This window comes from Manihot esculenta, chromosome 13 (assembly GCF_001659605.2).
Source record: "Manihot esculenta cultivar AM560-2 chromosome 13, M.esculenta_v8, whole genome shotgun sequence".
NCBI classification, from domain to species: domain Eukaryota; kingdom Viridiplantae; phylum Streptophyta; class Magnoliopsida; order Malpighiales; family Euphorbiaceae; genus Manihot; species Manihot esculenta.
This window is the reverse complement of record NC_035173.2, coordinates 1827699-1854144: the sequence shown is the minus strand read 5'-3', so window position 1 is coordinate 1854144 and position 26446 is coordinate 1827699. Positions and strand designations below refer to the sequence as shown.

At 35.6% G+C, this 26446-nt stretch overlaps 5 protein-coding genes across 10 annotated transcripts; 3 read left to right on the top strand and 2 right to left on the bottom strand.

The window, feature by feature from the left end:
* Nucleotides 1-28: 28 nt before the first annotated feature.
* Nucleotides 29-2352, top strand: LOC110629584 (uncharacterized membrane protein YuiD). The gene is made up of 5 exons (XM_021776619.2): nucleotides 29-275; nucleotides 1128-1284; nucleotides 1389-1439; nucleotides 1620-1712; nucleotides 1990-2352. The coding sequence occupies exons 1-5, from the start codon at nucleotides 91-93 to the stop codon at nucleotides 2065-2067; spliced, it is 564 nt and encodes a 187-aa protein (XP_021632311.1). The 5' UTR covers nucleotides 29-90; the 3' UTR covers nucleotides 2068-2352.
* Nucleotides 2353-2845: 493 nt separating this feature from the next.
* On the bottom strand, nucleotides 2846-8179 carry LOC110629106 (FAD-dependent monooxygenase apdD). Of its 2 annotated transcripts, none has more exons than XM_021775990.2 (11): nucleotides 7820-8179; nucleotides 7261-7343; nucleotides 7041-7176; nucleotides 6309-6802; nucleotides 6153-6200; nucleotides 5724-5898; nucleotides 5288-5400; nucleotides 5089-5185; nucleotides 4663-4882; nucleotides 4126-4279; nucleotides 2846-3846 (listed from the first exon to the last, which is right to left on the bottom strand). In XM_021775990.2, exons 1-11 carry the CDS (start codon nucleotides 8022-8024, stop codon nucleotides 3442-3444), a joined length of 2130 nt encoding a protein of 709 aa, XP_021631682.1. In that variant the 5' UTR covers nucleotides 8025-8179; the 3' UTR covers nucleotides 2846-3441. The 2 variants fall into 2 exon arrangements, with proteins under 2 accessions (XP_021631682.1, XP_021631683.1); XM_021775991.2 differs by having other exon boundaries at nucleotides 6309-6520.
* A 2102-nt stretch (nucleotides 8180-10281) lies between these two features.
* LOC110629591 (uncharacterized protein At3g61260) lies at nucleotides 10282-13421 on the top strand. The gene is made up of 3 exons (XM_021776625.2): nucleotides 10282-12203; nucleotides 12309-12390; nucleotides 13089-13421. Exons 1-3 carry the CDS (start codon nucleotides 11428-11430, stop codon nucleotides 13296-13298), a joined length of 1068 nt encoding a protein of 355 aa, XP_021632317.1. The 5' UTR covers nucleotides 10282-11427; the 3' UTR covers nucleotides 13299-13421.
* Nucleotides 13422-14653: 1232 nt separating this feature from the next.
* LOC110630061 (cyclin-dependent kinase G-2) lies at nucleotides 14654-20942 on the top strand. 5 transcript variants are annotated; one of them, XR_002490343.2, is made up of 9 exons: nucleotides 14654-16924; nucleotides 17321-17456; nucleotides 17641-17729; nucleotides 17917-18028; nucleotides 18118-18224; nucleotides 18311-18473; nucleotides 18546-18672; nucleotides 18869-18948; nucleotides 20199-20942. XR_002490343.2 is itself a non-coding variant. In XM_021777372.2 (6 exons), exons 1-6 carry the CDS (start codon nucleotides 15192-15194, stop codon nucleotides 18408-18410), a joined length of 2277 nt encoding a protein of 758 aa, XP_021633064.1. In that variant the 5' UTR covers nucleotides 14655-15191; the 3' UTR covers nucleotides 18411-18811. The 5 variants fall into 5 exon arrangements, 1 of the variants encoding a protein (XP_021633064.1); XR_002490340.2 differs by having other exon boundaries at nucleotides 14655-16924; nucleotides 18311-18672; XR_006348182.1 differs by lacking the exons at nucleotides 18869-18948; nucleotides 20199-20942 and having other exon boundaries at nucleotides 18546-18811.
* A 1947-nt stretch (nucleotides 20943-22889) lies between these two features.
* Nucleotides 22890-26446, bottom strand: LOC110629734. The gene is made up of 4 exons (XM_021776828.2): nucleotides 25675-26446; nucleotides 24509-24940; nucleotides 24081-24390; nucleotides 22890-23650 (listed from the first exon to the last, which is right to left on the bottom strand). The coding sequence occupies exons 1-4, from the start codon at nucleotides 26140-26142 to the stop codon at nucleotides 23508-23510; spliced, it is 1353 nt and encodes a 450-aa protein (XP_021632520.1). The 5' UTR covers nucleotides 26143-26446; the 3' UTR covers nucleotides 22890-23507.

The window sequence follows — 26446 nt, the reverse complement described above, 5'->3', positions numbered from 1 at the left end:
AAAAAAAGTCGTTTGCAGCATTCATCTCTCAATCTTTCTTTCTGTTGCCCAAAGGGGGGATTTCAAAATTGTAAATTTGAGAGAGAGAGAATGGGGGAGATGGCTGGTGCTGCATCTGGGTCATCTGCCCATAACTCTGTTTCTTCATCATCGTCATCGTCGTCGTCGTCGTCATCATCATCTTCATTTGGGTCTTCCTTGTTTAACAATTATCCTCTCATTGCTGCTCTCATTGCCTTCGCTATTGCCCAGTCTACCAAGCTCGTAACTTCCTGGTATTGCTTTTACACTTTCTTAATTTTCATTTTCTTTTCTGGGTTTCAATAACAAATCTCTAATGTTTTGGGATCTGGAATTGTGTTTATTGGCTTCTGAATTTCTTTCTCAATAACATGGTTGGTTATTGGTTTCTGGTTTTAGCTAGATCGTCGAATGAATTTGATTTAAATAGTTTATGAACCATTTTTAGAGTCAATTCAAAAGTAGCCTTCAATTGCCATATTTTTAAATTTAGAAATGCTCACTTAATTTTTGTTTATCTCTACAAATAACAGAAATCATATGTGTTGATTTGCTTTTACAAACCACAAAGGTAATCTCTCCTCTGATGGATTCGTCTTTCACAACAATGCAGTAGGTCAAGCTATTGATAGTTGTTAAGTTCAACTTCCATTGACGAGATGGAGAGGTAGAAAGTGTTATGTAATGGAGAGGTGGCCATAATGGGCCCACTGGGCCTCATGTTCCTGCAACTAGGTTGTCTTGACCACTGGAGAGTCCTTGACTGGAACATGATATATGAGCTGAAATACTAAGGAGTTCAATACTAGATTATCTCTTAGCTAAACTGCCTAAAATTCTGAAATTTTAGTTTCTCTCATCTCGATCAAAATTGAGCTCTATCACTTGGTTATTTGATGCTTTCCTTGGGAATTGATTGTGATACAGAATTTCAGTATATATTGCAATCATCAATCTATGAACTTTTTTTCTTTTTTGCATAATGATAGTGAAAGCTTTCTAAACGTATTTAATTTGAGTCTTGTTTGGAGCAATGCTGCCAAATTTTTTTTTATCAATTTTTAGATTACATACCCTAAGAATGTTAAGCTTTCCTAGATTTGCAGGTATAAGGAAAGGAGATGGGATCTCAAGCAACTTGTTGGGTCTGGTGGAATGCCATCATCCCATTCTGCTACTGTTACTGCACTTGCTGTGGCCATTGGGTTCCAGGAAGGCTTTGGAGGATCGTTGTTTGCAACTGCATTAATCTTAGCATGTGTTGTAAGCATAATTCATCCTTTATGATTCCTCAATCAGTACTTTTGTTCACATTAATGAATATATAGTACAGAGTATTATTTTTTACACTGGGAATTTGGTGACAGGTGATGTATGATGCAACTGGTGTAAGGCTACATGCCGGTCGCCAGGCAGAGGTTTGATACTTCACCTACTCCTTTCTTTTAGTTCTCCTTTGTCCCTCCCCAACAAAGCCATAGTTTAAGATTAGCCATTCAGCATGGAATGGGTATTAGCTAAAAAAGCCAGAGTTATATGCCTCGGAGGATTTGAGATGTGTGCTTGGGTTTCATGCGTTTGAACTGGGTTTTCTGCAGGTCTTGAATCAAATTGTATACGAGCTTCCTGCTGAGCATCCTCTGGCAGAAAGCAGACCTCTACGTGAACTACTTGGTCACACTCCTCCTCAGGTATGTAATATTTCCTTGTATAGTTTTCTCACAACTTTCTGAAAGATCTCTTTCATATGTAATATACCTGTGAAGTTGCTGTTAAATCACCTTCTTGTACAAAAACAACTGCCACTCCATTTAAGTTTTAGCTTTGAATAGTGAAAATGATGAAAGTTATTAATGATGAAAAAACTTATTTTCGCAAAGTTCGACTTCCAAGAACATCATGGGCAACATGATACTGATCTGGAAGCTGTAGTAAGTATCATTGTTTGATGATGCTCTTTGATGATAGGTTATTGCTGGTGGTTTGCTTGGGATTGTGACAGCAATCGTTGGTCATATAATTACATTGACAAGCAGTTATAGTTGATGCACAAGCAAATCACAGCTATCTGCAGCTCATCAGATGGCTATGAATCTGATCATACTATGGGACAGAATTACAACTTGCAGACTTTGTGACCAAAAGTGGTTCTTAAAAGCTTGGAATGATGAGTTTGTGTTGTTTGTAGCTCAGCTCCTCCTTCCATTAAAACTCATATTATGTTCATTCTAATGGTAAATGGTAACATTGTTAGATATGTAATTTGATTGGTTGCAGAACTTGCAGTATATAATGTAATGTCACATTACATATGCTAAAGTTTGAACAGTATACAACTCTTGCAAAATGCAATGAAAATTACAGGAATTCAGGCTAGTCTATCTTTTCTAAAAATAGCAGGACTAATGAGCATTACATTGGCTTGCGATCTGTTTTAATTTGTGGAAGGTGGCTGTCCGATTATGACATGAGATTCAAGCTATAAAAGGGCAACAAAGAGAACTAAGCATGCCCTCTGCTGATCTGAAACGGACAGTCAACTTGAAACTCGCGTTGAACTTGATCAAACCAACCTGTTTGGTTTGGTCCAGTTTCAAGCTAAAACCAAATTTTTTCCTTAACCTTTGGGTTTGATCAAAATTGGAACTAAAATCAAAACTAAGAACCAAGACTGATCGAAAACCTAAACCGGAACTTTCCCTATGTATTGTTCCGGGGGGGGTTGGAAGTAGTTCTCTTGAAGATTTTGATAATTACAGGCCAATGAAATTTAAGTTGTATAGAATTATTAGCATCATCTCTTATGTGATGAAGACTTAAAAATGTAAATAATTTATATGTTATTTCACCATTGTCAGTTCCAGAATACACATGGCAATGCAATAGTGTAGTACTACACCTAAATGTCTTCACAAGAGACCTAATCGTCAAATCTGAAAAAAAAAAAAAAAAAAAAACTAATAAAAAAGAAGATCACAAAGTGTCTTTAAATCTTCCTTGTATATATATATATATATATATATATATATAAAGTACTACTGCACTGACTTTCACAATGATCTCAGTTCATCCAGGCAATGCATGTGCCAAACCCTTGATAGCATGTGATTTGCCCAGTGCACAAAGTAAATTACTGCAGAATGTGCCTTTGTACACATAAATGCTACAAATTCTAATGCTGATCAGACAAAATATTAGTGGACAGAACATGGTGATTTGCAACAAAATAATATTACCTCATGAAAATTCTACATACAATCTGCTTCCCTCCAATGGTCTGCAAAGAATGTTCCACAACCATGCCAATTTGAAATCAAATGTAGCATCCATGAAAAACTCCCTGTAAGCAACACTTCTCTTTAAAAATACACAAGTAGACTACATCAGGAGTCTTCTAGATATGGTATCTTATTTTGTTGATTATTTCGCTCCTAAAATTGCAGAAAAAACTCTTCTCATCTCTGAAACAGGATCCTTGTCAACACCTGATTTCACACGCCAAGCAATGTGCTCATCTGGCCTCACTAAAATTGCTGCTTTCTCAGTCATCTGACACATACTCCACCATGATGATGGATTTGACGATTTCCTAACCTCTACAACATCTATAAATTTTTCCCAAGGTGCCAGTGCTTTCTTACTCCTTACTTCAAATTCATCTAGAGAGTCGGCAGGCCACAACACGCAAACTTTAGCAGAAACTTTGAATTCCTCAGCCACCTTGAATGCAGCTCGAGCAAGTTTGTAGGACTCTTTGAGAGGAGCTACTATGAGGAGGAACTCAACTTTGTCCCCACACACAAGATCAAGTGTAGAAACAGTAACCTAGACAAGCACTTCTACCACCATTAATAAACATACTGCAAAATGCAACACGTTTCATACAAACTAGACCTAATCGACTCACAGACATGCAAGCTGAAACTTGGCAAACTAAAATGGCTATTTCATATAATCCACTTGCTAATAAAAATACAGAAGAAAGCTTTTTCTTTATATCAACATGCAGAAGGCCAGAATGTCAGCAGTTGATACTATCATATAACTAAGGTGATCCCTACTTGACAACCATATAACATATAATCTGATGAGAAAAATGCATACCTCACTTGATGAATTTGATAGTACACGCACATCTATATGGGGCAGCCTTGACCCCGGATTTGCAGAAGGAATATAGTCCCTCCGACGACCAGTGGGAGGTTCCAGAACTCCCACCAAGCTATCATTATCAGGAACAACTGCTCCTTCGAGGTACCTAAAATGAGATGATAAGCAACACAATAGCTTAAACACAAAATTGAGATTTTAAAGTTTTTGAAAAGGGAGTCACTTGTCAATCTTTTATTTGAAAGAACCATGGAAGTCCCATGAAAGCATTATCAATATTTAGATAAGTATTATCAAATATCAAATTAAGTCAAAATTGTTAATAAAATTCAGAGGATACTAAAAAACAAAATTGAGAGTATAACATCACTGATGTAATAAAAAGCTATACATGTCTTTAACTCAGTAAACTCTAGAAGCTCTTAAAACATTTGCAATAAACTTTTTGAAAGTGAAGTAGACAGAATTCTTGCCAAGTTGAAACTTGAAAGTATGCCTATAGTATAATGAATAATGATTGATAAGCAATACCTGAAACCAAGATCCTCAGCAGGAAACTGCAGCTGAAGGCTCTTTCCTTCTTCAAATATACGTCTTACTTTGGCAAGCCTTGAAGACCCAAGTGGGTTTTTTTCATTTAGAAGAGATTCAGCAAGCTGTGCACGACCAATTGTGAAAATCCCTTCCAAAATTGTCTTTTGTATACTGGATGGTAAAATGGAGCCAACCCCATCATTAATAACTTGATGCACTGAAAAACCAGAAAATGTAAAGGATCTCACTAATGACCCTTCCTTTTCATTTTTTGCTAGGAGAAAGAAAAGTGGAGGGACGTAAGAATGAAAATATATCACTGCCATCAAGCAGAGAACACAATATTCTATTTTTCCAAACAATCATAGAAAGGACTGACCAAAATTACCAACAAAACAAGATGAAAAACAATAGCAACCTTACCTGAATTTGCAAAAGATGGATCAATACCAAGAGCAGCAGGAACTGCCATGGCTGCTCTAAAGTTTTGGACGCTAAGTGCTGTATTAAAAATTGCAATCTGAAAGAAGAAAGTGGAGGTCAAGGATCCATATTATTGATTATTAAAAATAGATAAATAATTAAAACACATGGAGCGAAGGTGCAAAGATGAAAGCAATACCGGTCTACGTTCCATTTCATAAGTACGGATAATTGAAGATGGTGCAATACCCTTCATGACAGAAGCTATTTTCCAGGCAAGATTATGAGCATCCTGAATGCCAGTATTCATTCCTACAATTAAGAAAAAAAAGAATTCCTAAGTTTGTTAGAAGATTATACTGGGTGAATGTACAGAAAAATCTAGCTCATAGCTAGTGACTACTATTTTCACTTGGAATGTCATCAAAAGATTATAAACAACTGATTCGTCCTTCTTATTGTCAGGATCAGGAAAGAAGAGAAGGAAATTTATGATGATGGCTTTCTGATTGTCTCTCCCTCTACAATTTTTAATATACAAAGTCCTCTAGAGCACAAATATGCAGGAGCTGCAGGAACAAAAACAAACTTTTAACTTTTACTAACTACTAACAATACACAATTGCAGAACTCACCAAAACCACCAGCTGGAGGAAACCGATGAGCAGCATCACCAGCGAGTATTATTCGATTGTCACAGCTCACAAACTTCTCAGCAACTTCAGCATGCATCACCCATGGCTTAATTTCAATGACATCAATGTCTGAAAGTTCTTGACCAACCAATTTGAAAATTAACTTCTCGCATATCTACAAGAAGTTGAGCCCTTCAAAAAAACAATGACTTACATGGAGAAGATTCCGTCCTTACATGCTAAACCTTATGATTACACATTACTTTCAAACATCTTTAGCATATAAAGCACCACGTAGCTATGACTTCCGTATTGTCAACCTAAATTCAGTACTTTTTTCCTTCATACTTAATCACACCAGAAAACTATTGAGAAGGTCAATGAGATTATTTCAAACTCAGAAAACCTATTATGGTAAAAGAAAAATACCTCTAGGCTAAAATCATCCACATTCTGCTGAGGAGGATAAAAGGGAACCTATGAGATGTAAGCAATGAAGCAATAACATACTGTTAGTGCTCAGCACATATTAAATCATTACAAGATAAACATATATGTATTTTAAATATCTATAAAGCTGTATACCTGCAATACAAATTCTCCTTGCTCAAGATCATGTGCAACAAGGACCCCAATGGCTTCAGTGTTAAAAACAAAGAACAGCATTCCAGGTCTCTTGTTGAGCAAGTATTGTCCAAGGCCTCTGCTAAAAAAGTGGATGCTAACAAGCTTTTGCAGGTCTTTTTCACCTCTTAGCTCTATCCCTGCAAGCTTCCGTATGGTGCTTCCAGCACCATCTGTACCAACAAGAATATGGCAATTGATATTTCTCTCCATGTACTTCCCTTCCACACTATGAGAAGCAGTTGCAGTAATAAACTCATCAGCAGCACTGATTGATATACACTCATGCCCCATCAATAATTCTCTTCCCTTTAGAGGGCAACTATCAAAGCCTTCCTGGCTTCCAGGTCCACAAACATGGAAGTTGAGATCTTCTAGCTTCTTAACCAATAACCTACTTAATTTATACTGTGAAAAGTGTGCAACAGATTCTGGGCTGATGACTTTTTCAAAATCTGGTCATTTACAGCAATGAATATATGTTCACTTAACCATGAAAGCCATGAAAAGAAAATTCAGAGTCTCAAAATTTTACTGCTATGACTTGGGAAAGTCAAACATTAGCAGATATCACAAATATTCAGTGATCAATGACTATGCCTTGTGATCTAGATTATTCAGTCCTATGACTATGAATCTAAGATCGAGCTGCCTTCTACATGGCAATATTGTATCTTCAAAAAATAATCAAACCTTGAGGTTGCATGTGGTCAACTGACCCAAGAATTGGACCAGTTAGTGAAGTACAATATATGAACTTCCTCCATAATTCTACTGGTGGTTGTGAGATCTGGATCTCCTCTGCAAGGCCATCCAACTTGCGAAATACCTACCAATTAGAATGTCACAATGAATCCTGAATTCTTTAAAAAAACTTAGTGCATTGTGTTAATCCATTATAAAAACAACCAACCTCCATAGACCGGTTGTTAATAAAGTGTGCTTGGGGATGGTTGGAAAATGTCTTGCTCTTTTCCAAAATGGCACATTTGACCCCTGTTGCATCAAGTATGTTAAACTTTTCAATAATAATTCCAATTGTAACGGGAAGTGCTAATGCACCATGCATAAAAATTCAAAAAAACAAATGTTTAATATCATAAAAAGGGATGAGGGAATAATAGAAAGCAAAGCAACAAAAATTTATCTTTGGAAGCAAACTAGACAGGCACCAGTTTATCATTGTTTTCCTTGTAAACTTAGTTTAGCAATTCGTAAATCTATAAACAAGCAAATTTCTTCTCAGAAAACATCAAATACGTTCGCTAAAACTGTATACAACTCATCACAAATGACGCTCTATAACTTCAAATTCACGGGTTTTACTATTCTGTGAGCGCTAAAGCTTTAAGTTAACAACAAGCTACCATTCTAGAGCTCTCTCCCAAGGCTTTTATCGGCAAACATAGTGAGTATCAATAAATTAGAAACAGGAAATAAAGAAAAGAACATAGAAATTTGTTAATAAGTACCTAATTTGGTGAGAAATATAGAGAGAACGAGACCCACAGGTCCTGCACCAATGATCAAGACTGGAAGTATTGAATCATCAGCATTGAGGTCTTGGGAATGCGATAGCTCTCTGCTTTGAATATGAAAGCCAAATGGGTATAGTTTGATTCTGGGTTTATTTCCATAGAAACCATTTAACCCTTTGATAAACCCTGAAACACCCATGAACCCAGATAAAGAAAAGCCTCGCACAGTTCTTCCGTTGTATCAATGAAAATAAATAACAATAATAATACGGCCTCGCACATCACAGGTTAATCATGATTCCTGAAAATTTAACAAAAATGATAGTGGCAGCTGGCTAGCCCACGAGGGAACGCCACTGTACTGCTGTTTTCAGGGGTTGAAAATTCTCAACTCCATGGGCTTCTGGTAGCAGCTAGCTGGTCCATGAGAGAACATTGGCTAGACTTTCAGTTTCTTTATGGTTTGAACTCAGGATTGATTTTGGACCGGATTTACGAACTTGGGTCATTTGCTAAAGTTGCCCATCCCATTCCCAAAAATCATTTTAAAACTATTATTTCTATTGTCCAATAATTTTTGTATTTTTTAATTATTTTAAAATTATTATTTATTTTTTATATTATAATAATATATAAATTAATTTTTATAACTTAATTTTTAAAAAAAATTTCAAAATATTTTTAATATTTAATAAAATTTTATATTTTTAATATAAATATAATTAAAAAATTAATAAAAATATATATATACTTTTTATATGCGTGAAAAAATCAAATGGAGAAAAATTATGAGACGGAAGAATGAGAGGTTAATATATTTCAAAAAGAAAAATCATTTTTAAAAGATAAAAGTAATTTTATTATGAAAATAAAAATAAAAATCATTAATAAAGGAAATAGTAAATATAATTTTTTTCATATTAAATTGAATTTTTTTATCAATAAATTCAATAATATTAAAATTATTCCTAAATAAGTTTGAACTTTAATTAAAATTTAATGAATTTAAAATATTTTTTTATATAATTTACATCTTTAATAATTGGTATATATTCAGGAATATTATCATTGATAGAAAAAAAATGTCACGTTGAGTTATAAAATGAAAGATTGATACAAACTTTTTCTTACAACATTTCTTTTAAAATCACACTCCACAATATTAATTATTTTAAACTATTGTAATAATTGAATTGTTGTTTTGATATCAATTTGATGACCGCTGGCTCTTTCTCTCTGGTCTGGGGTTCAGCCCACGATGCAGCCCATCATCCCGAAGCCCTCGAACCTCACGACTCGCACTAAGTCCAGCTCCCCATCTCCAAGGCCAACTTGATCCTTCCGACTGGACTAGCCGATTCTCGTTGGGCTCGACCCGTACCTCATCCTCTGGCCCAACCCGGAACCAGGAAGTATATCCGCATGTCCCTCGTGTGGATCCACCCGCATACGCGTCCTGAAAGAATCAGAGGCCGTTACGCATGGGGCAGAGATCTGATTCCCTCGTACGTCCGAATCAACGTAGCGGTCCAATGATGTACGTTATGTTAGCACGTCACTAGCAGACAAAAGAAAACATATAAAATGAGAAATACTCTCCTCTAGATTTAAGTTTTTTCCAATTTTACAGAACCCCTTATAAAACCCCATTTTCTGAATATCGAATCATCACAATTAATTAAAATTTTAAAAATAATAATATTTTTTTAAATAACAATATTTTAATTAAATTAAAACACTGACCATGAACATGTCTTTTAAGTGTAACTTTGTGGGTAATAAAATGACAAATTATGTATTGATAATTTAAATAATAAATTTCCATCAAATGGATTGACAAACAATTTCCTAATTAAGCACATGATACCACTGATCTCTAAATTACTAACCTAATACTAAATGCCACAAGGCACATGATCATTATAATCAAATTGTGTAGATTAATGTTTTAAATGATTTCCACAATTGAGACAAAATCATTCATCCTTTCATTTGTCACAAAAACATGAAAATGTCCCCACAAGTGCCAAAGATCTATACCATGGACCACCATTTGTTGTAGGTCCCAAGACATATCGACCCCCTTCGCTAAATGGACAGTGGTCCCCACACCAAGTGATCCATGATTGATGATCATGTTAATCTGTTTGTGGGCCATCATAGCTAAGCTACTTAGATCACATTGTATCCAGCAAATGGTCAAAATGGGTACCCCACAAATTTTCACTAAACCGTCCATTCATTTCATCAACCCAAAGATAGTACCGTACACTACACTACACACTACACACTCCATCACCCTCACGTGAAAGAGTCAGAAACCTTACAATTTCTATACTACCAACTGACACCCTTCTCAAATCCTCACCTTCCACGTGTCACCCATCAGATGTCTACCCTCCCTTAAGTTACCGTTAAAGGGCAACCGTATTTTAAAAATTAACTCTCCTTGTCGTGAGAGAGTGAGGGCGAGTCTCACCCAGCACTTGATTCCCTTTGTGGGTTAAAAAATATATATAGAAAAGAAGAAAATATCTGTAATTTGTAAAGTGAAAAACTTTACAGTATACACAAGTTTCCATGTGAATTTTTTACTGGAATACATGTTGCTGCAGGTTTTATGTTTATTTTTAGTATTTTATTGCACAATGGATCTGAACTTCATCATCTATGGTTTCTCCTAGTCTCCTAAATTCATGGTTTTAATGTATTTTTCCTCTGCATTTTGAGTTTTTCCTGCAAAACCTTTCTCTGCCTTTTTACTCTTCTTGTTCTTTTGGAACCAACAAATTTTTTTCTTTCTGTTCTAATCTTTCTGATGGCTCTAGGCCAATCATGAAGCTTTGATGATGGGTTCTTCTTTAATTTAATGCACGCTCACATGCTTTCAGCCTTTTGGGTTAGGCATTATTGGGTTTTCATTGCCTCCCTTCTCTCTCTCTCTCTCTCTCTCTCTCTCTATCTTTTAATATGTGGACTGTGAGTTGAAGCTAGGTAATTAGTTATGTATGCAAATGGGTCCTCCATCCCTACTTCCAGCTACTGTGTGTGGTAAGTTTCAGATATTATGAGAGTTCCTGTTAGGCACCACTGGCCTTTTTTCCTTTTTTGACATGATAAGTTTTGCAAATGTGCTTTTAATTACTTGGGAAAACTAGATTTTACATTTTTTTTCTGTACATAGAGAGATGGGGAGATATTTAATGTGCCCCTTTGTATTGGATCATGAATGCACTGGAGAAGAATTAAGTAGCAAGACAAGCTTTGAATAGGTTCTAACCCAATGCACGCTAGCTGTTTGATACCAGTTCTCATATAAACATATACATATATATATATAGGAGCAAGTGATTTCTGGGGAGTGATCTTGGTCCATTTTCTTCGCCTCTAGATCTTCTGTAGTACACTGTTTTAGATCTCAAGGTAGTTGTATAGGTTTGGATTTCAAGAAATATAGGATCTGGACCATTTTGCTTGACTTGGGATCTGCTCTTATTCACGGCTATGAATTAGACTCGCTTTTTCCATCATAGAAAGCTAAGTGTTTTAGTGGTCGCACATAGTTCTGTGAGCAAGCAATTAAGAAAGATTTTGGTTAGAGAATGAGATCCATAGAGGATAAAGGGTGCTTCAACCATGGACCAATTCAAGAAATTTCAACCAGCAACGGGATAAGTTTTGAGTTTCATAAAGGCAATGGAGCTAACCGCACTTCTCATCATAGGACAGCCTTAGGCAAACCAGCACCATCGAAATGGGATGATGCACAAAAATGGCTAGTTGGGTTGTCAAGGGGAGGAGATAAAAACCAATCCAAGCCAAGAAACTCCAATGCTGACGATAGGAGATTGATAACTCCAGTTCCACAGCAGGAACAAGACTATCCAAGTGATGAAGATGAAGTTGAAGGACAAGAAACAAATGGGTTCCCAGATTCCGCGGCAAATCCTTATGAAGTGGAAACTAAGAAGGTGGATTGTGATGAGTCCATTTGGAGAATAAACAAGCCAGCGCAGAATTCCAATTCATCTGCTCCTAGATCAATATGTGTTAGAGATATGGGGACTGAGATGACCCCAATTGCCAGCCAAGAGCCTTCAAGAACCGCAACACCTATTAGAGCTGGAACTCCAGTGGCAAGAAGTCCCATATCTTCCGGATCCTCCACTCCAGTAAGGCATCAGCATGGGCAGCAAGGCACTGATCAGGGCTATCCAGGAGCTGAGACTAGTTCTGCTGCCAGAGGGCACCATGGAGAAGAACCTAACGGTTCTAAGATGTCTGAGAACAAGGAATCACATGAAGCAAGAAATCTGAATCCCTTGGAGACAAGAGCTATTGCTTGGGACGAGGCAGAGCGTGCCAAATATATGGCAAGGTGATCTACTAATACCGTCACGCTTTCTTAAAATGGAGTTCATTTTGCAATTGCATCTGAGTTGTGTGTCTATATGTTAAGATCGGCTGCTCATTGTATATGCAGGTATAAGCGTGAAGAGGTGAAGATACAAGCGTGGGAAAATCATGAGAAAAGGAAAGCAGAAATGGAAATGAAGAAAATGGAGGTACTCATTATGTCTGGATTGATAATTGACTAATGATATACTCTTGTTTAGTTTTGATCCATTAGTTGCTTTTTGTCAAATGCTTTATTTTCAATGTCACGAAATGTAGGGACCAGAAATATTGCAATGCCTCTCATAATAATGCTTAAAAGGCCTACATGTCTCCACCATTGTTGACAATTTCTTGAACATCTTCATTCCATCTTCAAAAGAACTTCAATAAACTATTGTGTACTTATTACTCCAAAAGCAAATTCATCAAACCAGTAATAGAAGAATTATGTACAAGCATTATTCCAACAGCCATATTTGTAATAAGAAAATCTGTTCTTAGTCATACAAAGATACTTGCATTTACATAGATAAATCTTCTCTTTTGGCCTTTAAGTCTCACATAGCTATGCAACTGAAGCAAAAGAATGTCTCCCTTGGGCTAACCTAGGCTCACTAAAAGATCAGTCAGTGTAGTCCAAAAGAAGCTGTTACAGCTTAGAAATCAAATGGGCTCACAAGAAGATTTGTCATGTTGGCTGAGAATTCATACCTTGCATCTATAGTTGCTGCAGTTGATCAATTATTGAGATAGCCAAATTGTTTGCTGTATAGTTAGTATTAGGCCCCAAAGCACTGATCAGAAGAAGCAAACTTAATCTGCAGAAGAAATTTCAGGTGTCTGATTACTTGTGTATTCTTCATAGGTGAAGGCTGAGAGAATAAAAGCTCGAGCACAAGAAAAGTTGGCAAGCAAACTAGCAGCAACAAAAAGGATAGCTGAAGAGAAGAGAGCAAATGCTGAGGCCAAAATGAATGAGAAAGCTGTAAGGACTGCTGAAAGAGCAGATTATATAAGGAGGACTGGTCACTTACCCTCTTCCTTTTCCTTCAAGTTGCCTTCGCTTTGCTGGTAGTGATGCTGCTGCACTATGTCTCCATTGTCACCTCTTTTCTTGACATATATTCCTTTGAACTTTTTTGAACTCATTTCATAAGTTAATTATAAAAAAGCTTTTCTTGCTGTTGCTTTCCTATGATAATTTCTGGACCACCCACAAAAAAAAAAAAAAAAGAAAAACCCACCTTCTTTAGGGGGCTGGGGCTGGACTGAAAAGGTTTCCAATTCGGCTTCTTGTTTGATCCTGATTTCGATTTTAGTTTGGTTTGATTTGGTCCGATTTTAATAAAATAAAATTGACCAAATCTATCAATTTCTATTTGGTACGCCTACAGTTTCATGCAATCTAAATTTGAAGTGATTTGAGCATAAGTACAGAGTTGAGAACCTCAAATATTATTATTACTGTGGTCATTAAACTTGTCATCTTGGTTAAATTTCAACTGCATCGGGCAAAGGCTCGGAAACATTAAGAAAGTGACACTACAACTTGAATATGAACAAAGAAACTGTATGAAAGAGTTAAAATGTGGAGCTGGCAGGTCCAAGAATTGCTATTTGCGGCTCACAGTAGAGATATAAAAGCGCATTCTTTCAATGATTTAGATTGAGCATTAATGGCAGCAATGAAATAATGCAAAAGGGATTGCTTGCTCTTTTCCTCTCATCTTTATTTAATGGTTTATGAAAAGCTACTCCTCTAAGGTATGATTAAATACTACTGGAACAACTCTTTATTGCTACAATAAATAAAAATAATTAAATAGTTAATTTTATTAAATCATATTAACTAAATAATAATTATCGCTTGTGGTTATCATGGGTTTGATTCATATAAATGGAATCTTGATAAAAATTTTGGGTGAAACTTAAATTTATTGAAGTTGAGAATATGAAATGGCTTAACATGTAGCCAACCATTGTGGGGTTTTGCTTAATTGTCATGGACCCGAATCACATGTGCTCTTCTTCACCACACAAATTGTGATGGAATGAAGACAAGGTAAGGTATGGATTGGATTTTGTTTTTATTTCATCAGTTATATGATAATATGAACATAAAACTCTTCTTTAGCATGAATTCAACATAAATATATAAAATTTATTTATTATATAAGATAAATTTTATAATTTTTATTCACTTTATTTTTTCATATTAATTTAAAAAATAATAAAATTATAATGATCAATATAAAAAATTATTTTAAAAATAAGATAAAATTATAATAATATTTATAAAATTTTATTTATATTATCATTTAAAAAATAAATTTGATTAAGTGATACTATTCATTAAGAAATTATTGTCTGTAGATACAAGTAAAATAGGAAAAAAGGAAAATAGATTTCGCGATTGCACGCGAACTTAAACGCTTGTTTGCGGTGACGTATTGACCATCCCTCTCAGTGTGTCCTCGATTGAGGGTTGAATTATCTCTCGCTCTCTTATCTCTCGTTCTCTTATCTCTCGAACCAGCGGTCGCCGCTTTTCTCTTTCTCATCGGTAAGCCTTAATCTATTTGTCCACCTATATCTCTCACCAATATTCACGATCTCCAATTCGAAATCGAGAATCTTATTTTTCTACTGATTCAATTTCTAGGGTTTACTTTTGTTTCCCGTGTCTGTTGACTTTAATTTCTAGGGTTTCCGTCGCCCTGTCTTTTCCCTCGTTAATTGTTCGACGAAAATTTTAGCTCTATGTCTCAATAGTCGAGGATCTGAAATCTATTGTTGTTACTGCTTTTCATTACTTTGATTCTTGTTCTTAGATCCGAAATTGGTCACGAATAGATTTTTTTATATATAAAAAAGAGAATTTTGTGGGTTTAGGGTTTTACAGGCGCGGAATTAGGGGGTTTGAATTGGGATTTATATTGGTGACATTTGATTTTTTTTGTTGTAACATATGGCGGCCGGGAGACATGGGGGCTATCGCGATAACGAGTTACGTGGACGCGAATCTGATAATGAATATTCTAGGAGGGATTTTGCTTATTCAAAGGAGGAGTATGATCGAATTGGGAATGGTAATCGTGAAAATGAACGGGGTAGAGTTCGTGATATAAGAGCTAGGGGTAGGGTTAGGCAGAAGGATATAAAGGAGAGAGAAGTGGTTAATGGTGGGTATCGGTCCTCTTCTAGTAGGAGTGATTCAGGCAGTGATGGTGGTACACGTGGATCCAGGAGATATGAGTTCACTGGCAGGGCCATGGATCGAGAGCCAGGTGAATTGTCTAGTGAGAGTGGGTCCGATGATGCAGTCGAGTTTGAATCACAGGTCAATAAAGATACTGAGGTTTCAAAGGCAGTAGAGAATGGGATTAAGCCTCTTATGCAGAAGAAGAGGAAGTTTTCTCCAATAGTTTGGGATAGGGATGACAGAGAAGTGAGTAATTCTTCGAAGAGTAGGATATCTCCAGCGGTGACTACTCTCCCTCCACCACCCCCCCTCCCTAGGGCATACTCCCACTCACCTAATATTATTCCAGAGGCAGGTGTAGAGATATCCCCCACTAAGAGTAGTAAAAACCAGAACTTGAAGTCATCTTCTCCAGTCGAGGATCCAGCAGTTAAAGGGCCAGTTGAGTATTCTGCATCAGAGTCTCCAGCAGGGTTGGCTGCTGTGCCACTAGAGGAGCAACGGTTGGGTAAGGATCATGAAGCTGAACTGATAGAAGATGATGATTATGTACCAACACGAAATATATCATCTTCTAGATGGGCTGCTGGGAACAATTCTCCAGTTGATGAAGGTGAAATTGTAGAGGATCAGGAAATGCCTAAAAGGAGGAAGAAGATGCCTCTTTTGGAGTCCTCGGATTTCAGAAGACGCAATAGTTCATTGACTCCTGACCTTGGAGATCTTAAGAGAGATGGTTCAGATGGAGTCAGAGGGAGGTCAACTGACTCTGAGGAGCGAGACACTCGAGCTAGGTCTTTGAGTGGGGATGATTATCCTGTTAATGATACTGACAAGGATGATTACATGGAGATTGATGATGAACATGATGAAAATGATGGTAGTGGTGACCATTCCAATACAGATTCTGAGAATCAAAATGATTCTCCTGAAACACCAGAACCTGTAGCTCCTCAAAGAAGTATAAACATGCTTCTGGGGTGTAGAAGTGTAGATGAGTTTGAGAGACTAAATAAGATAGATGAAGGAACTTATGGAGTTGTATATAGAGCTAGAGATAAGAAGAGTGGGGAAATTGTAGCTTTGAAGAAGGTAAAAATGGAGAAGGAACGTGAAGGCTTTCCGTTGACATCTTTGAGGGAAATAAACATTCTTCTATCTTTTCATCATCCATCAATTGTTGATGTGAAAGAAGTTGTGGTAGGGAGTAACCTTGATAGCATTTTTATGGTGATGGAATATATGGAGCATGATCTCAAGGGCCTTATGGAGTCGATGAAGCAGCCATTTAGTCAGAGTGAAGTCAAATGCTTAATGCTCCAGTTATTAGAGGGTGTCAAGTATCTCCATGATAACTGGGTCCTTCATCGAGATTTAAAGACGTCAAATTTGCTTTTGAATAATAGGGGTGAGTTGAAGATCTGTGACTTTGGATTGGCACGTCAATATGGGAGTCCATTGAAACCATATACTCATTTGGTGGTTACTCTTTGGTACAGGTGAGCTGCAGTTTCACATTTGCCCTTTCCATTACTTTCATACCTCTAAGTTTGCTGTTTATTTGTTGTTTGCTCTGGGTTTGTCATGTTTGGAGATTGGATATTTTCTCTTTTTTTTTTGTTGGGGTGAATTCCAGTTGGTTTATTAAAGTATGTCAGGATGGGGGATGTTTGTTGGTGATGTAATGATTACATGAATATCGATGATTCTTTGCCTCTGTTAATGTATAGTGGTATAGCAGTTTGCTTATGTGTGGTTAGCTAGTCATTTTAGTATTTGTTTTTTATACTGTCTTCAGCATGCTTTGTCTTATATTTTTCCTTTAAAAATTTTTGAGGTATGCCTTCTTGCCCTTCAGTATTGGAGTATTTGATTCTCTCAATAATCTTTTGCAGGGCACCTGAGCTTCTTTTAGGAGCCAAACAATATTCAACTGCAATCGACATGTGGTCATTAGGTTGTATTATGGCTGAATTACTGGCAAAAGAACCACTTTTCAATGGGAAAACAGAATTTGATCAACTTGATAAGGTAATTAGACTCTTGATTGAAGAAATAGGGATAAAGTATACTGGGTAAACCTGTTCACTTCTCTTTTTCCTCAAGAATGCTTGAGCTCCAGCCATCTGAATTTTGAGTGTTGTTATCTTCCTTCAATTGGTCAGCATCCTAATTACTGCTCTATGGGAATTATTTTCCTTATTCTTGGTTGCAGATTTTCCGCATACTTGGCACACCAAACGAGACAATCTGGTCGGGATTTTCCAAGTTACCTGGTGTGAAGGTCAACTTTGTTAAGCATCAGTAAGTATCAACTTTCATGGATTTGCCCTTCCAATTAACAACAATATCAGTTTTTCTTATTTTTTGCCACTGTTTTCCCAGGCTTCCAGCTGGGTGATTCTGGTCTGGCTATCTGGCCTCCATTGGTGACAGTTTCATACAAATTCATTTCTTTGTTTGTACTAAACAGATGACCTGTTCCTTTCAGGTATAACCTACTGCGTAAGAAATTCCCAGCAACATCTTTCACTGGATCGCCAGTTCTTTCTGATTCTGGATTTGATTTGTTGAACAAACTTCTAACCTATGACCCTGAGAAGGTAGATGACAAAGTTTGTGCATGAACTTTTTCTGAAGATTATTAGATTGGTACTGTGACTTGATAAGGTGCATGGCTTTTTTGTGGCAGCGAATAACTGCTGACGATGCTCTTAACCATGAGTGGTTTCGTGAAGTTCCTCTTCCGAAGTCTAAGGATTTTATGCCTACCTTTCCTGCTCAGCATGCTCAAGACAGGTATCATAGAGATGAATTTTGGAGAAGTATCAATTCTTATGTTAGTTTTTTATGTATTAATTCAAGTATTTTAAATGCCATATTAGGCGTCTCCGAAGGATGTTGAAGAGTCCAGATCCATTGGAAGAGCAGCGCAGAAAGGAGCTGCAACAAGGAGAATTAGGCTCTGGTGGTTTGTTTGGCTAAGAGGCCTTCTCTTTTCATCTCCATGCTTTAGTTTCCATATCACTGATTTGGGATGAGGTTGAGGTGAGAGATAACCATTGAAAGGCAGTTGCAAACATTGTTCCTCAGACGGTCATTCATACTTTTTTTTAGCAGGCACCTGTCATGATTTGGGTGGAGAAATTATTTGCCTCCTCCCACCCAGCTATCTTGCAGGTGGACTTTGATCTTCAGCTTTCATCAGCATATAGAAATGCTTCTGTGACACTGATTGCATTGCAAGGTGTGGCATAATGGCCTTTCATCTTAAAAAAATCAGTTCCAACCGAAACTTGTGTATGTAAAATATTTTTGTTGGTACATTGTAAACAATTCTATCAAATTTGGTTTTGAAGTTTAGAACAGTATGGATTTATTCTCCACTCTTAGTTTGATTTTTTATTTTTGTTTTTATTTAATATTCCCATTGTGTTTGCAAGAGACTGTTGGTGTGAAGTGGAGGAGACGTTCTTAGCTTTTCATTGACGAAGAAATAGACAGTAGCCATAGTACACCAAAGGTAATCTATTGATTAATATTTACAAAATTTGTCCCAAATCAGGATCATTGTTCCAATCCTGATGGACTACGTCTTTGATGAACACTTTGGTTGTAGATATATTGATACTCAGCTATATGCAGTTTATCCGTTTTTTTACTGTATTAGTTTTTCTATTTCTATTTGCGTACAATTCTTCTCATTTTCATCCAAAAAGCAGGGAAATGGGAAAAAAAGGAAAGTGGCTGTTAGCATGGCACTAATTGTATTCTTATTTTTTCATGTACCATAGTGGCAGTGCACGCACTTAAGATATTAGCAATATACCACCAATTCAATTATTTAATGATAGTATCTGAATAGCATGAGTTATCTACCATTACACTCTTCAAGGTGCTGCTTTCATTGTTTTGGGAATTTCCATGAACTGTTTGATCTAACAATCCTTGTGTCCTCGTAATGGAGTTGGTTTGCTTGAGATTAATCTGTAACTGTGTTATTCAGTTTTGATTATATATTCATTTGATTTAACCAGTGTTTATAAGAAATTGCATTTTTTAAAATCCTTGATGGTATGGTTTGATGCACATTGTAGTCCCTCATTTTTTAAAATCTAACATTTTATTTTCATTAGTATGCAAAAGGGGACCAAACCAACATCGGATAATTGTGAAATAAGAGAAATATGCCTTTAATATATTTAGGCAGACCTCAACGTATTTTTTTTGAGCTGAGTATTCTTTTTAGTAATGTCATTTTGTATATCAAACATTGGCACATTAAGTGTGACCAGAGAAGGGCATCCATCGTAAATGGTTACATGACATTTTACTTTATGTAATGGGCTCTTTAGCTAATTGTGCTGGAAATTTTAGTTACAATGACAAAAATCTTCATCTTATTTCTCAATTAAGGATAATATTAGTTCTTATGTCCTGCTTTCTTGACCAATGGATGATGCTGTTGAAATGTTGATTTATTGTTACCTAGACAGGAGGTGGGTGGGAAGTGGTATTATTGTTGAAAGACTTTTAACTCATGACTGTATTATGTTCAGTTGCACCTCAGTTTTGTAATCTCCATTTCAATTTAGTTGCTTCAGTGCTCTGTCTGATGGAATTAAATTCCTCAATGAGTGCTAACACTTGACATGCTGAACACAAACAAATGTTTAGCTCTTCCCTTTTCTTTTATTCTCTATTAATGTCACCATATTGAAGATTTAACCTCCCAGAACCTTTTCATAATGTTATCTGTGGATGTTACTGCAGTATCAAAGCAAGCAGGTTCGGGAGGTTACCTGCAAACTGGATTTTATAGAACTTTCAATTAGTTGTTCAGGCTCACTGGAGGTACAATACAAACCTTGGTTTGTTCTTTATGTGTCATTCTTTTCCTCTCTTTTTTGGTCTTTTTGCCCCCTTCATGGTTAACTTCTAGTGTGTTTGAACTTTTGCATATAATATGGTGGGGTGGGGATGGTGCTAACCTTTGAGATGCATTTAGCACTCGTATTATTGGAAGCATGCTTCTTAAATGAAAAACTGAAAAATCATCAGGCTTTCATGTATGGGAATGGGATACTTTATTGAACAATTTCTTCAGTAATTTTTTGAGTTACTGTTCTACTTTATACATGGTATATGAATAGTGGCAAAACACAGAGAAACTTGCCATTTGTGTATAATAATCTGTGAGTGGGGCTCTTGAACTACTAAGGACATCTTGAATAATTTACGGGAAACAAATAATTTCAAATATGTTTCATACTGTTGGGTCAAAGAGGTTCTTCGCAACTTTGAATTTATTAATAGATTTGTAGTTCATGAGGAATCCTTCAGTAGTTGAAGTAGCAGGGCCTGTCCAAAAATAGAACCCAATGGAAGTAAATCTTGATTATATAACATTTAGATCATAATGGGCAGTGTATAGTAGATGTATTTTGGGCATTCGTTGTCCATCACTTCAGCAATGGAAGTTATAATAATTCAATCCAAATTTCATTTTATCGCCAATAGTGCTTGAGATAATTTTTATTGTGTTCATAATTTTTTCTTTTACTTGATGAATCTGTTTTTTGAGCTTTCTTTGATAGAATTTTGCTTGCAAAATGGCTCAATGTTGGAAGTGGCTCATGATATTGAACTTCCATAAGTTTTCATGTCTCATTCTGAATTTTCATGAGATCTGCTCTGTATAGAAGATTACTCGATCCAGCTTTTCTGAGTCAATTTCAGGGAATGAAATTTGCCATATGCATTTGTCATTTAAGGGATCGTGTTGCTTCACAACCAAGCAGAGATTACCTGTACTTTTGTTTTTAGTTGTCGTTCGGCTGCATTTGTGGGTTATGCTTAAATAATATATATATATATATATATATATATATATATATCAATTAGATAAGTCATTTTCACAGGTCCTATTCAGTCTTAGAGTTTATAAAATAAAATGTTAGTTTTAGCATAACTTGGTATATTTAGTCATAACATTTTGCGTAAAATTGTCAATATCTCTTAATATTATCATTGCTAATTGGGTTCTGCGAGTGGAGAAGAATCATACTATTTTATAATCTCAACATTTAAACATTTAAATTATTTTAAAGTTAGACATCAGTTGTATCTTATCTATCAATCTCGATACAAATATCTGGAAATTGAAAATGACGTGAGGCCCCGGCAATCTCAAACCTGAATAAACGTCCAGGAAAGTGTCGTATCGATAAAGCAGTAGGACGGACTTTGAACTGTTGTCTTCATTAAGCAATGTGAATTATGTTATAATAGTGTTGGTGAGGTTTTCTTTATTGTTATTAATATCTAATAATGCGAAAAATATCTGTAAAGAAAATTTTCATATAACTACGAGTACCAAGTGTTTATTGACTTTTCATGTCAGTGAAGCCAAAAGTGTGGTTTTAAGTTCATAACGAGAAAAGAGGGTTTATTCTGCTATTTAGCTCAAAAATAGATATTTCAATCTATTTGGTTTTCTTTGAATTCATAACCAACCTGATAAAAAAATGGGCAAGTAATCTCACATCTATTTCAAAGAGAAAAAGAATTATGAACAATTAAAAGGAGGAAATTGTAAATTTCTGAAATTAAAAACGAAATCTTATGCTATTTTTGGAAAATTAATCAATTTAAAGGAATCCCCAACTATCTCTTTTTAACCAGTTGAAAAAATGAAATCGTATACTTTGTTTAGAAAATTAATTAATCAAAATCATCATAGTTTGATCTCCAAGCAGTGGTATGAATCTTCCTCTACCCGGCCATCTCACCTTTCATCATTTTCTTCATTACTAATTGTAACAACATAATCAGTACTCAGAATAATCAGTGATCTTGAAAGAGCTGCAGAAATGGAATTTTTTTTCCCCATTAGGTCTATTTGTAAATTAGATAATAAATAATTAGAAATTTCTATTTTCTCATCCAAACTAAAACTAATTAATTTTTATTTTCCAAGTAATAAATTTTATTTTCCAAGTAAATTCTAAGAATCGTTAGATTATATAAATTCTACGTATTAAGTAATTGAATCCCATTAACTGAATCCAATATACAATACAAGTAAAAATCGATTACAATTTTTTTCTTCATTTTTAAATACCAAACAAAAATGATATTTCTTCTTACCCTTTGCTAGGCATAATAAATAAATATATGGGAGATTGAATTTTTATGTGAACATGATGTAAAATATTGAATTATAACAAATCATACATTTATATATACATAATAGCTATATGGATTATATTGTTTATATTTTTAACAAAAATTATTTAATATTACTGTTAAGAAAAAAAATTCTTTTAAATAATATTAAAGAATATTAAAAAAAATTAAATTTGATAAATTTTATTTGAAAAAGCTAATATTTTAGAAAAAAATCATGTTTCAAACTTTTTTTTCAGTGCTTCTAAAATGCGTTTACTCCCCTAAGAATTTCACCGCATTCTTTGTGCCATCATTCATCCGTAACTAAACTCAACAAAAGGGTTAGAATTTTGTTATTTAAAATAAAAATTTTATTTCTTTTTTAACTTCTAAAATTTTCATTTATAAATAAAATAAAATCATATATGATTTTAGAAGAATACATTTAATTTTTTAAAAAAATAAAATAAAATCATGCCAAGCAGAGATTAAATAACCGAGTCCCTAAACACTTCATCTTCCTCAATAATTTTCACTTTGATCATTCCACTGTAACCTGTTCAGTTGTCTTCTACCCACTGATAATTCTGACATGCAAATTAAAAAAAAAAAAAAAGGCCTTTCTTTCGTTCAAAATGCATGAAATTAGCTATTAACAATATGTATACAAGTATGGGTGTATTCTTCCAAGCTTTACCAAGAAGTAAGAATAGGGACTTGCTCTCTCTCTCTCTCTCTATGTATATCTCTCTGGCTCTCACCCTTTCATGCTAGACATTAAGGTAACCTTTTTATTCATCATTTCAATGGCAACAGTGATATTCAAGAGCCAGATTGATCGATCTTATCGATGGCGAGAGCCATATCTTGAAAGAAGTTTCTGCTAAAGTGCAAACTCGCCATGGATATTAATCATTTAGTAGTGAAGACTATAGTCTTTCCAAGCACAAAGGTCACTAGAGAGAGTTCAATGAAGAAGATTGTGTTTATTAGTGCTCTATCAACTGTCCACCCAAATATTGTGATTCCTCCTGGATTGTTTTGCAAATACAATACTGCATAACCAAACAAAATATGCATCAAAACTCAAGTAACATAGTTTTTTGCAAACAGATAGTCTGAAAACAACACTAAGGTCTTACATTTTATTACAAGAACATGTCTTTTTATTGTCGAACAGTGTAAATATGTCGATATGCATGTAAAAGATGTTAAAGTATGCATAACAAAGAAAATAAACAAAAATTTCACTTCCTCGCTTCAATTCTATTGTGTTGAAACATGTAAGATTGCAGGAATGCTAAATTAATGAAGTCGAAGGAATCGAGTCTAAAGAATTCGTTCTTATAGGATGGTGATTACTTGGAACTTGAACATATGGCATATGTACTTGAGAGACATCGAATTAAAATAATAGGATTTCTTCTTGATTTTCAACTAATTAAGCAGGATAAATATTAGAAATACGATGATTTTAATCCATACCGAAGGCTAGTCTTTTGTGATATGAGGCCATGTGGGATGCCAACTGTGTATTTGTAGGCATTGCAATATAATCCAGAGACTCCAAATCACTTTCAGAATAGCTAAAATGCAGTGAGTTTAGTGAATTTGCAGCTTCCAAGTTCCCCATACTACTTGAAACTCTCAGTTGATGAGATGAATCAATTGAAGCACATGTTGCCATTGCATGCCATCTACTCACCACAGATGCAATACCTTGAGCTCTATGGGATATTTTCGTGGCAGCGTGCAAACAAAGAATTATTCCAACCACTTGAACAATTGAAGAGACCTGAAAAATTGGAAGAAAATGACAATGAAATCAGACCTCAAATGATTGAAAGCTAAAAACATAGTTCATAATTCAGACAATCAGTATTCTTGAGAGAAACTGGTGATGCAGGACTTACTGCAAAATCGCCCCCATTTATAACAGTAATTATTCCACTATACCCTGTGGTCTGAAAAAGCGTAACGAATTGGCTAGCTGTGACAGCACAGAACTCCAGAAGAAGAAAAATTCGGAATCTATGGCTTATCTTAGAGAGGTGATAACGTAGATGAATGTGCTCCTCTATAAATACCAAGACATCAGATTCTCTTTCCAAGAGCTTAGCATAGTCATCAAAGTGTATAACTTGTAAATTGCAAACCAGATGAAATAGAATGCTGGCTGATAAAGATACTGTACTCACATAAACCCAAGATAGAATCAAACCAAACAAAATAGCAGCGGACAACCACCATGATTCATGCTGCACATATAATACACGAATGACCTCTCGGACAACTTTCAGAATGAAACATGGCAGTGACCAGAGGACCAGCAATCGTAACGAATCCTGTGTAAAAAAGATCATCCAACTAATCAAGTCTCTTACTGCAGCACTTAGTGGATAATAATTCTGTTCTGTATGTGGAAAAGCACTAAAATGCAAGTGATGTAATTGTAGAAGCTATGAGATAGAAATCAGAGAAGAGAAGTATGAGATTTGGAAAGTGAAGCATTACCATCCAGTTTAATAATTTTAAGGGTGTTGAATTCAAATGATCTGCATTCTAATTTGATCACTGATTTATCCAAAATGCAAAGTTCTAAAGCTGTTAAAATAGAAAGAGAAAGAGAAGGGGGGAATTGCATTTGCAGCAAGTACATAATAGGCAAATGATCAATTTCCTGCAACAGAGTTTTACTACAACTCAAATTGGCATTTGAACATGAAGCTCCTATGCATAGCAGAAATCAAGAATTTTCAAGATTTTGCTTTTTGAAACTTCACATCCAGGAAACAGACTCCAGAACTGAACTGAAGGCAATCAAGATTACTAAACCATTCCCCATCATCAAACATTGGTTCATATTAACAATTAAGCACATTTGGATTTGCATTTATGAAATGACAAGTGAGATTAGACACTCAATTATTGGATTACTAGTCCAATTACTATTAAAAGCACAATATATACCTATAGAAACAAAAAACAAAGCAACACATTTTCATATATTCTCTAGAAGTAGTGCACCAACCTATCAAATGCACCAGGTAGTTGAGACAAGATGGCAGCAAAAGCTAACCTTGATCTGTTGAACATATTTGTGGCTAAAGCGAGCCATGCCATGGCCGGCACAGCGTTCAACGAACAAAAATTTCCTTATGCCATACTTGCGTAGACTATGAGAAATGCAAGCCAAAGAAACAGCAGCTAAACATGCCTGAGATGCCACGATATCGAGCTCAAAATCCTTTATCTGGTACTTTTTACAGTCACCACATTTAGATAACTCCAGGATCACAACAGGAAGCAACACACCTATCACTATAAACGCTGTCCAGGAAAGAACAAAGCTTAAAGCAGAAGACTGGTTGAAACCCAGAAACGTAAGAAATGTCTCTAACCCTTTAAGAGCTTGATCAAGATCAGTTCCTTGATCTTGGCGGCGGCTGCGGTGGTGGCTTTTGTTGTTGTTATGAGTTGGAGGAAGGAGAGGGGTCTGGGATGGAGGGAGAGACTCTTGGTCTATCTGCAAGTGAGTATCTGCCATTAATTTTATTTTACAGCGTAGACAAACTTTTATTGGTAAAGGTGGCGGAGGAGCAGCGGCGGTGGTGGTGGATGTCTTGATTATCCGGTCAAAAGGCTGAACAAATCTATTTCACTACCAATGCAGCAACTTACTTATGTCTTCAGATATAAACCTTCGAAAGGAAAATATATGAATATCAAAATAAGGAGAAGTTTAAATAATGTGGAAGCGGGAGTACTAGGTGATGCTAGATGGGTTAATCTCAACCGTAGATTAATCTACAGTTGGTTATGATTGATCTGTAAAAGGTGAGGAACATAGG

Coding starts and splice junctions, on each gene's coding strand:
- LOC110629584 (XM_021776619.2), top strand. CDS start 91: ATGGGGGAGATGGCTGGTGCTGCATCTGGGTCATCTGCCCATAACTCT. Junction 1,440..1,619: donor ATGCCGGTCGCCAGGCAGAG/GTTTGATACTTC, acceptor GGTTTTCTGCAG/GTCTTGAATCAAATTGTATA. Junction 1,713..1,989: donor TTGGTCACACTCCTCCTCAG/GTATGTAATATT, acceptor CTTTGATGATAG/GTTATTGCTGGTGGTTTGCT.
- LOC110629106 (XM_021775990.2), bottom strand. CDS start 8,024: ATGGGTGTTTCAGGGTTTATCAAAGGGTTAAATGGTTTCTATGGAAAT. Junction 5,401..5,723: donor TCCTCCAGCTGGTGGTTTTG/GTGAGTTCTGCA, acceptor TCTTAATTGTAG/GAATGAATACTGGCATTCAG. Junction 4,883..5,088: donor TCCATCTTTTGCAAATTCAG/GTAAGGTTGCTA, acceptor CTGGTTTTTCAG/TGCATCAAGTTATTAATGAT.
- LOC110629591 (XM_021776625.2), top strand. CDS start 11,428: ATGAGATCCATAGAGGATAAAGGGTGCTTCAACCATGGACCAATTCAA. Junction 12,204..12,308: donor CGTGCCAAATATATGGCAAG/GTGATCTACTAA, acceptor TTGTATATGCAG/GTATAAGCGTGAAGAGGTGA. Junction 12,391..13,088: donor TGGAAATGAAGAAAATGGAG/GTACTCATTATG, acceptor TATTCTTCATAG/GTGAAGGCTGAGAGAATAAA.
- LOC110630061 (XM_021777372.2), top strand. CDS start 15,192: ATGGCGGCCGGGAGACATGGGGGCTATCGCGATAACGAGTTACGTGGA. Junction 18,029..18,117: donor TAACCTATGACCCTGAGAAG/GTAGATGACAAA, acceptor TTTTTGTGGCAG/CGAATAACTGCTGACGATGC. Junction 18,225..18,310: donor GCTCAGCATGCTCAAGACAG/GTATCATAGAGA, acceptor ATGCCATATTAG/GCGTCTCCGAAGGATGTTGA.
- LOC110629734 (XM_021776828.2), bottom strand. CDS start 26,142: ATGGCAGATACTCACTTGCAGATAGACCAAGAGTCTCTCCCTCCATCC. Junction 24,391..24,508: donor TAAATGGGGGCGATTTTGCA/GTAAGTCCTGCA, acceptor CCAATTTTTCAG/GTCTCTTCAATTGTTCAAGT. Junction 23,651..24,080: donor TCACAAAAGACTAGCCTTCG/GTATGGATTAAA, acceptor TTGGTTATGCAG/TATTGTATTTGCAAAACAAT.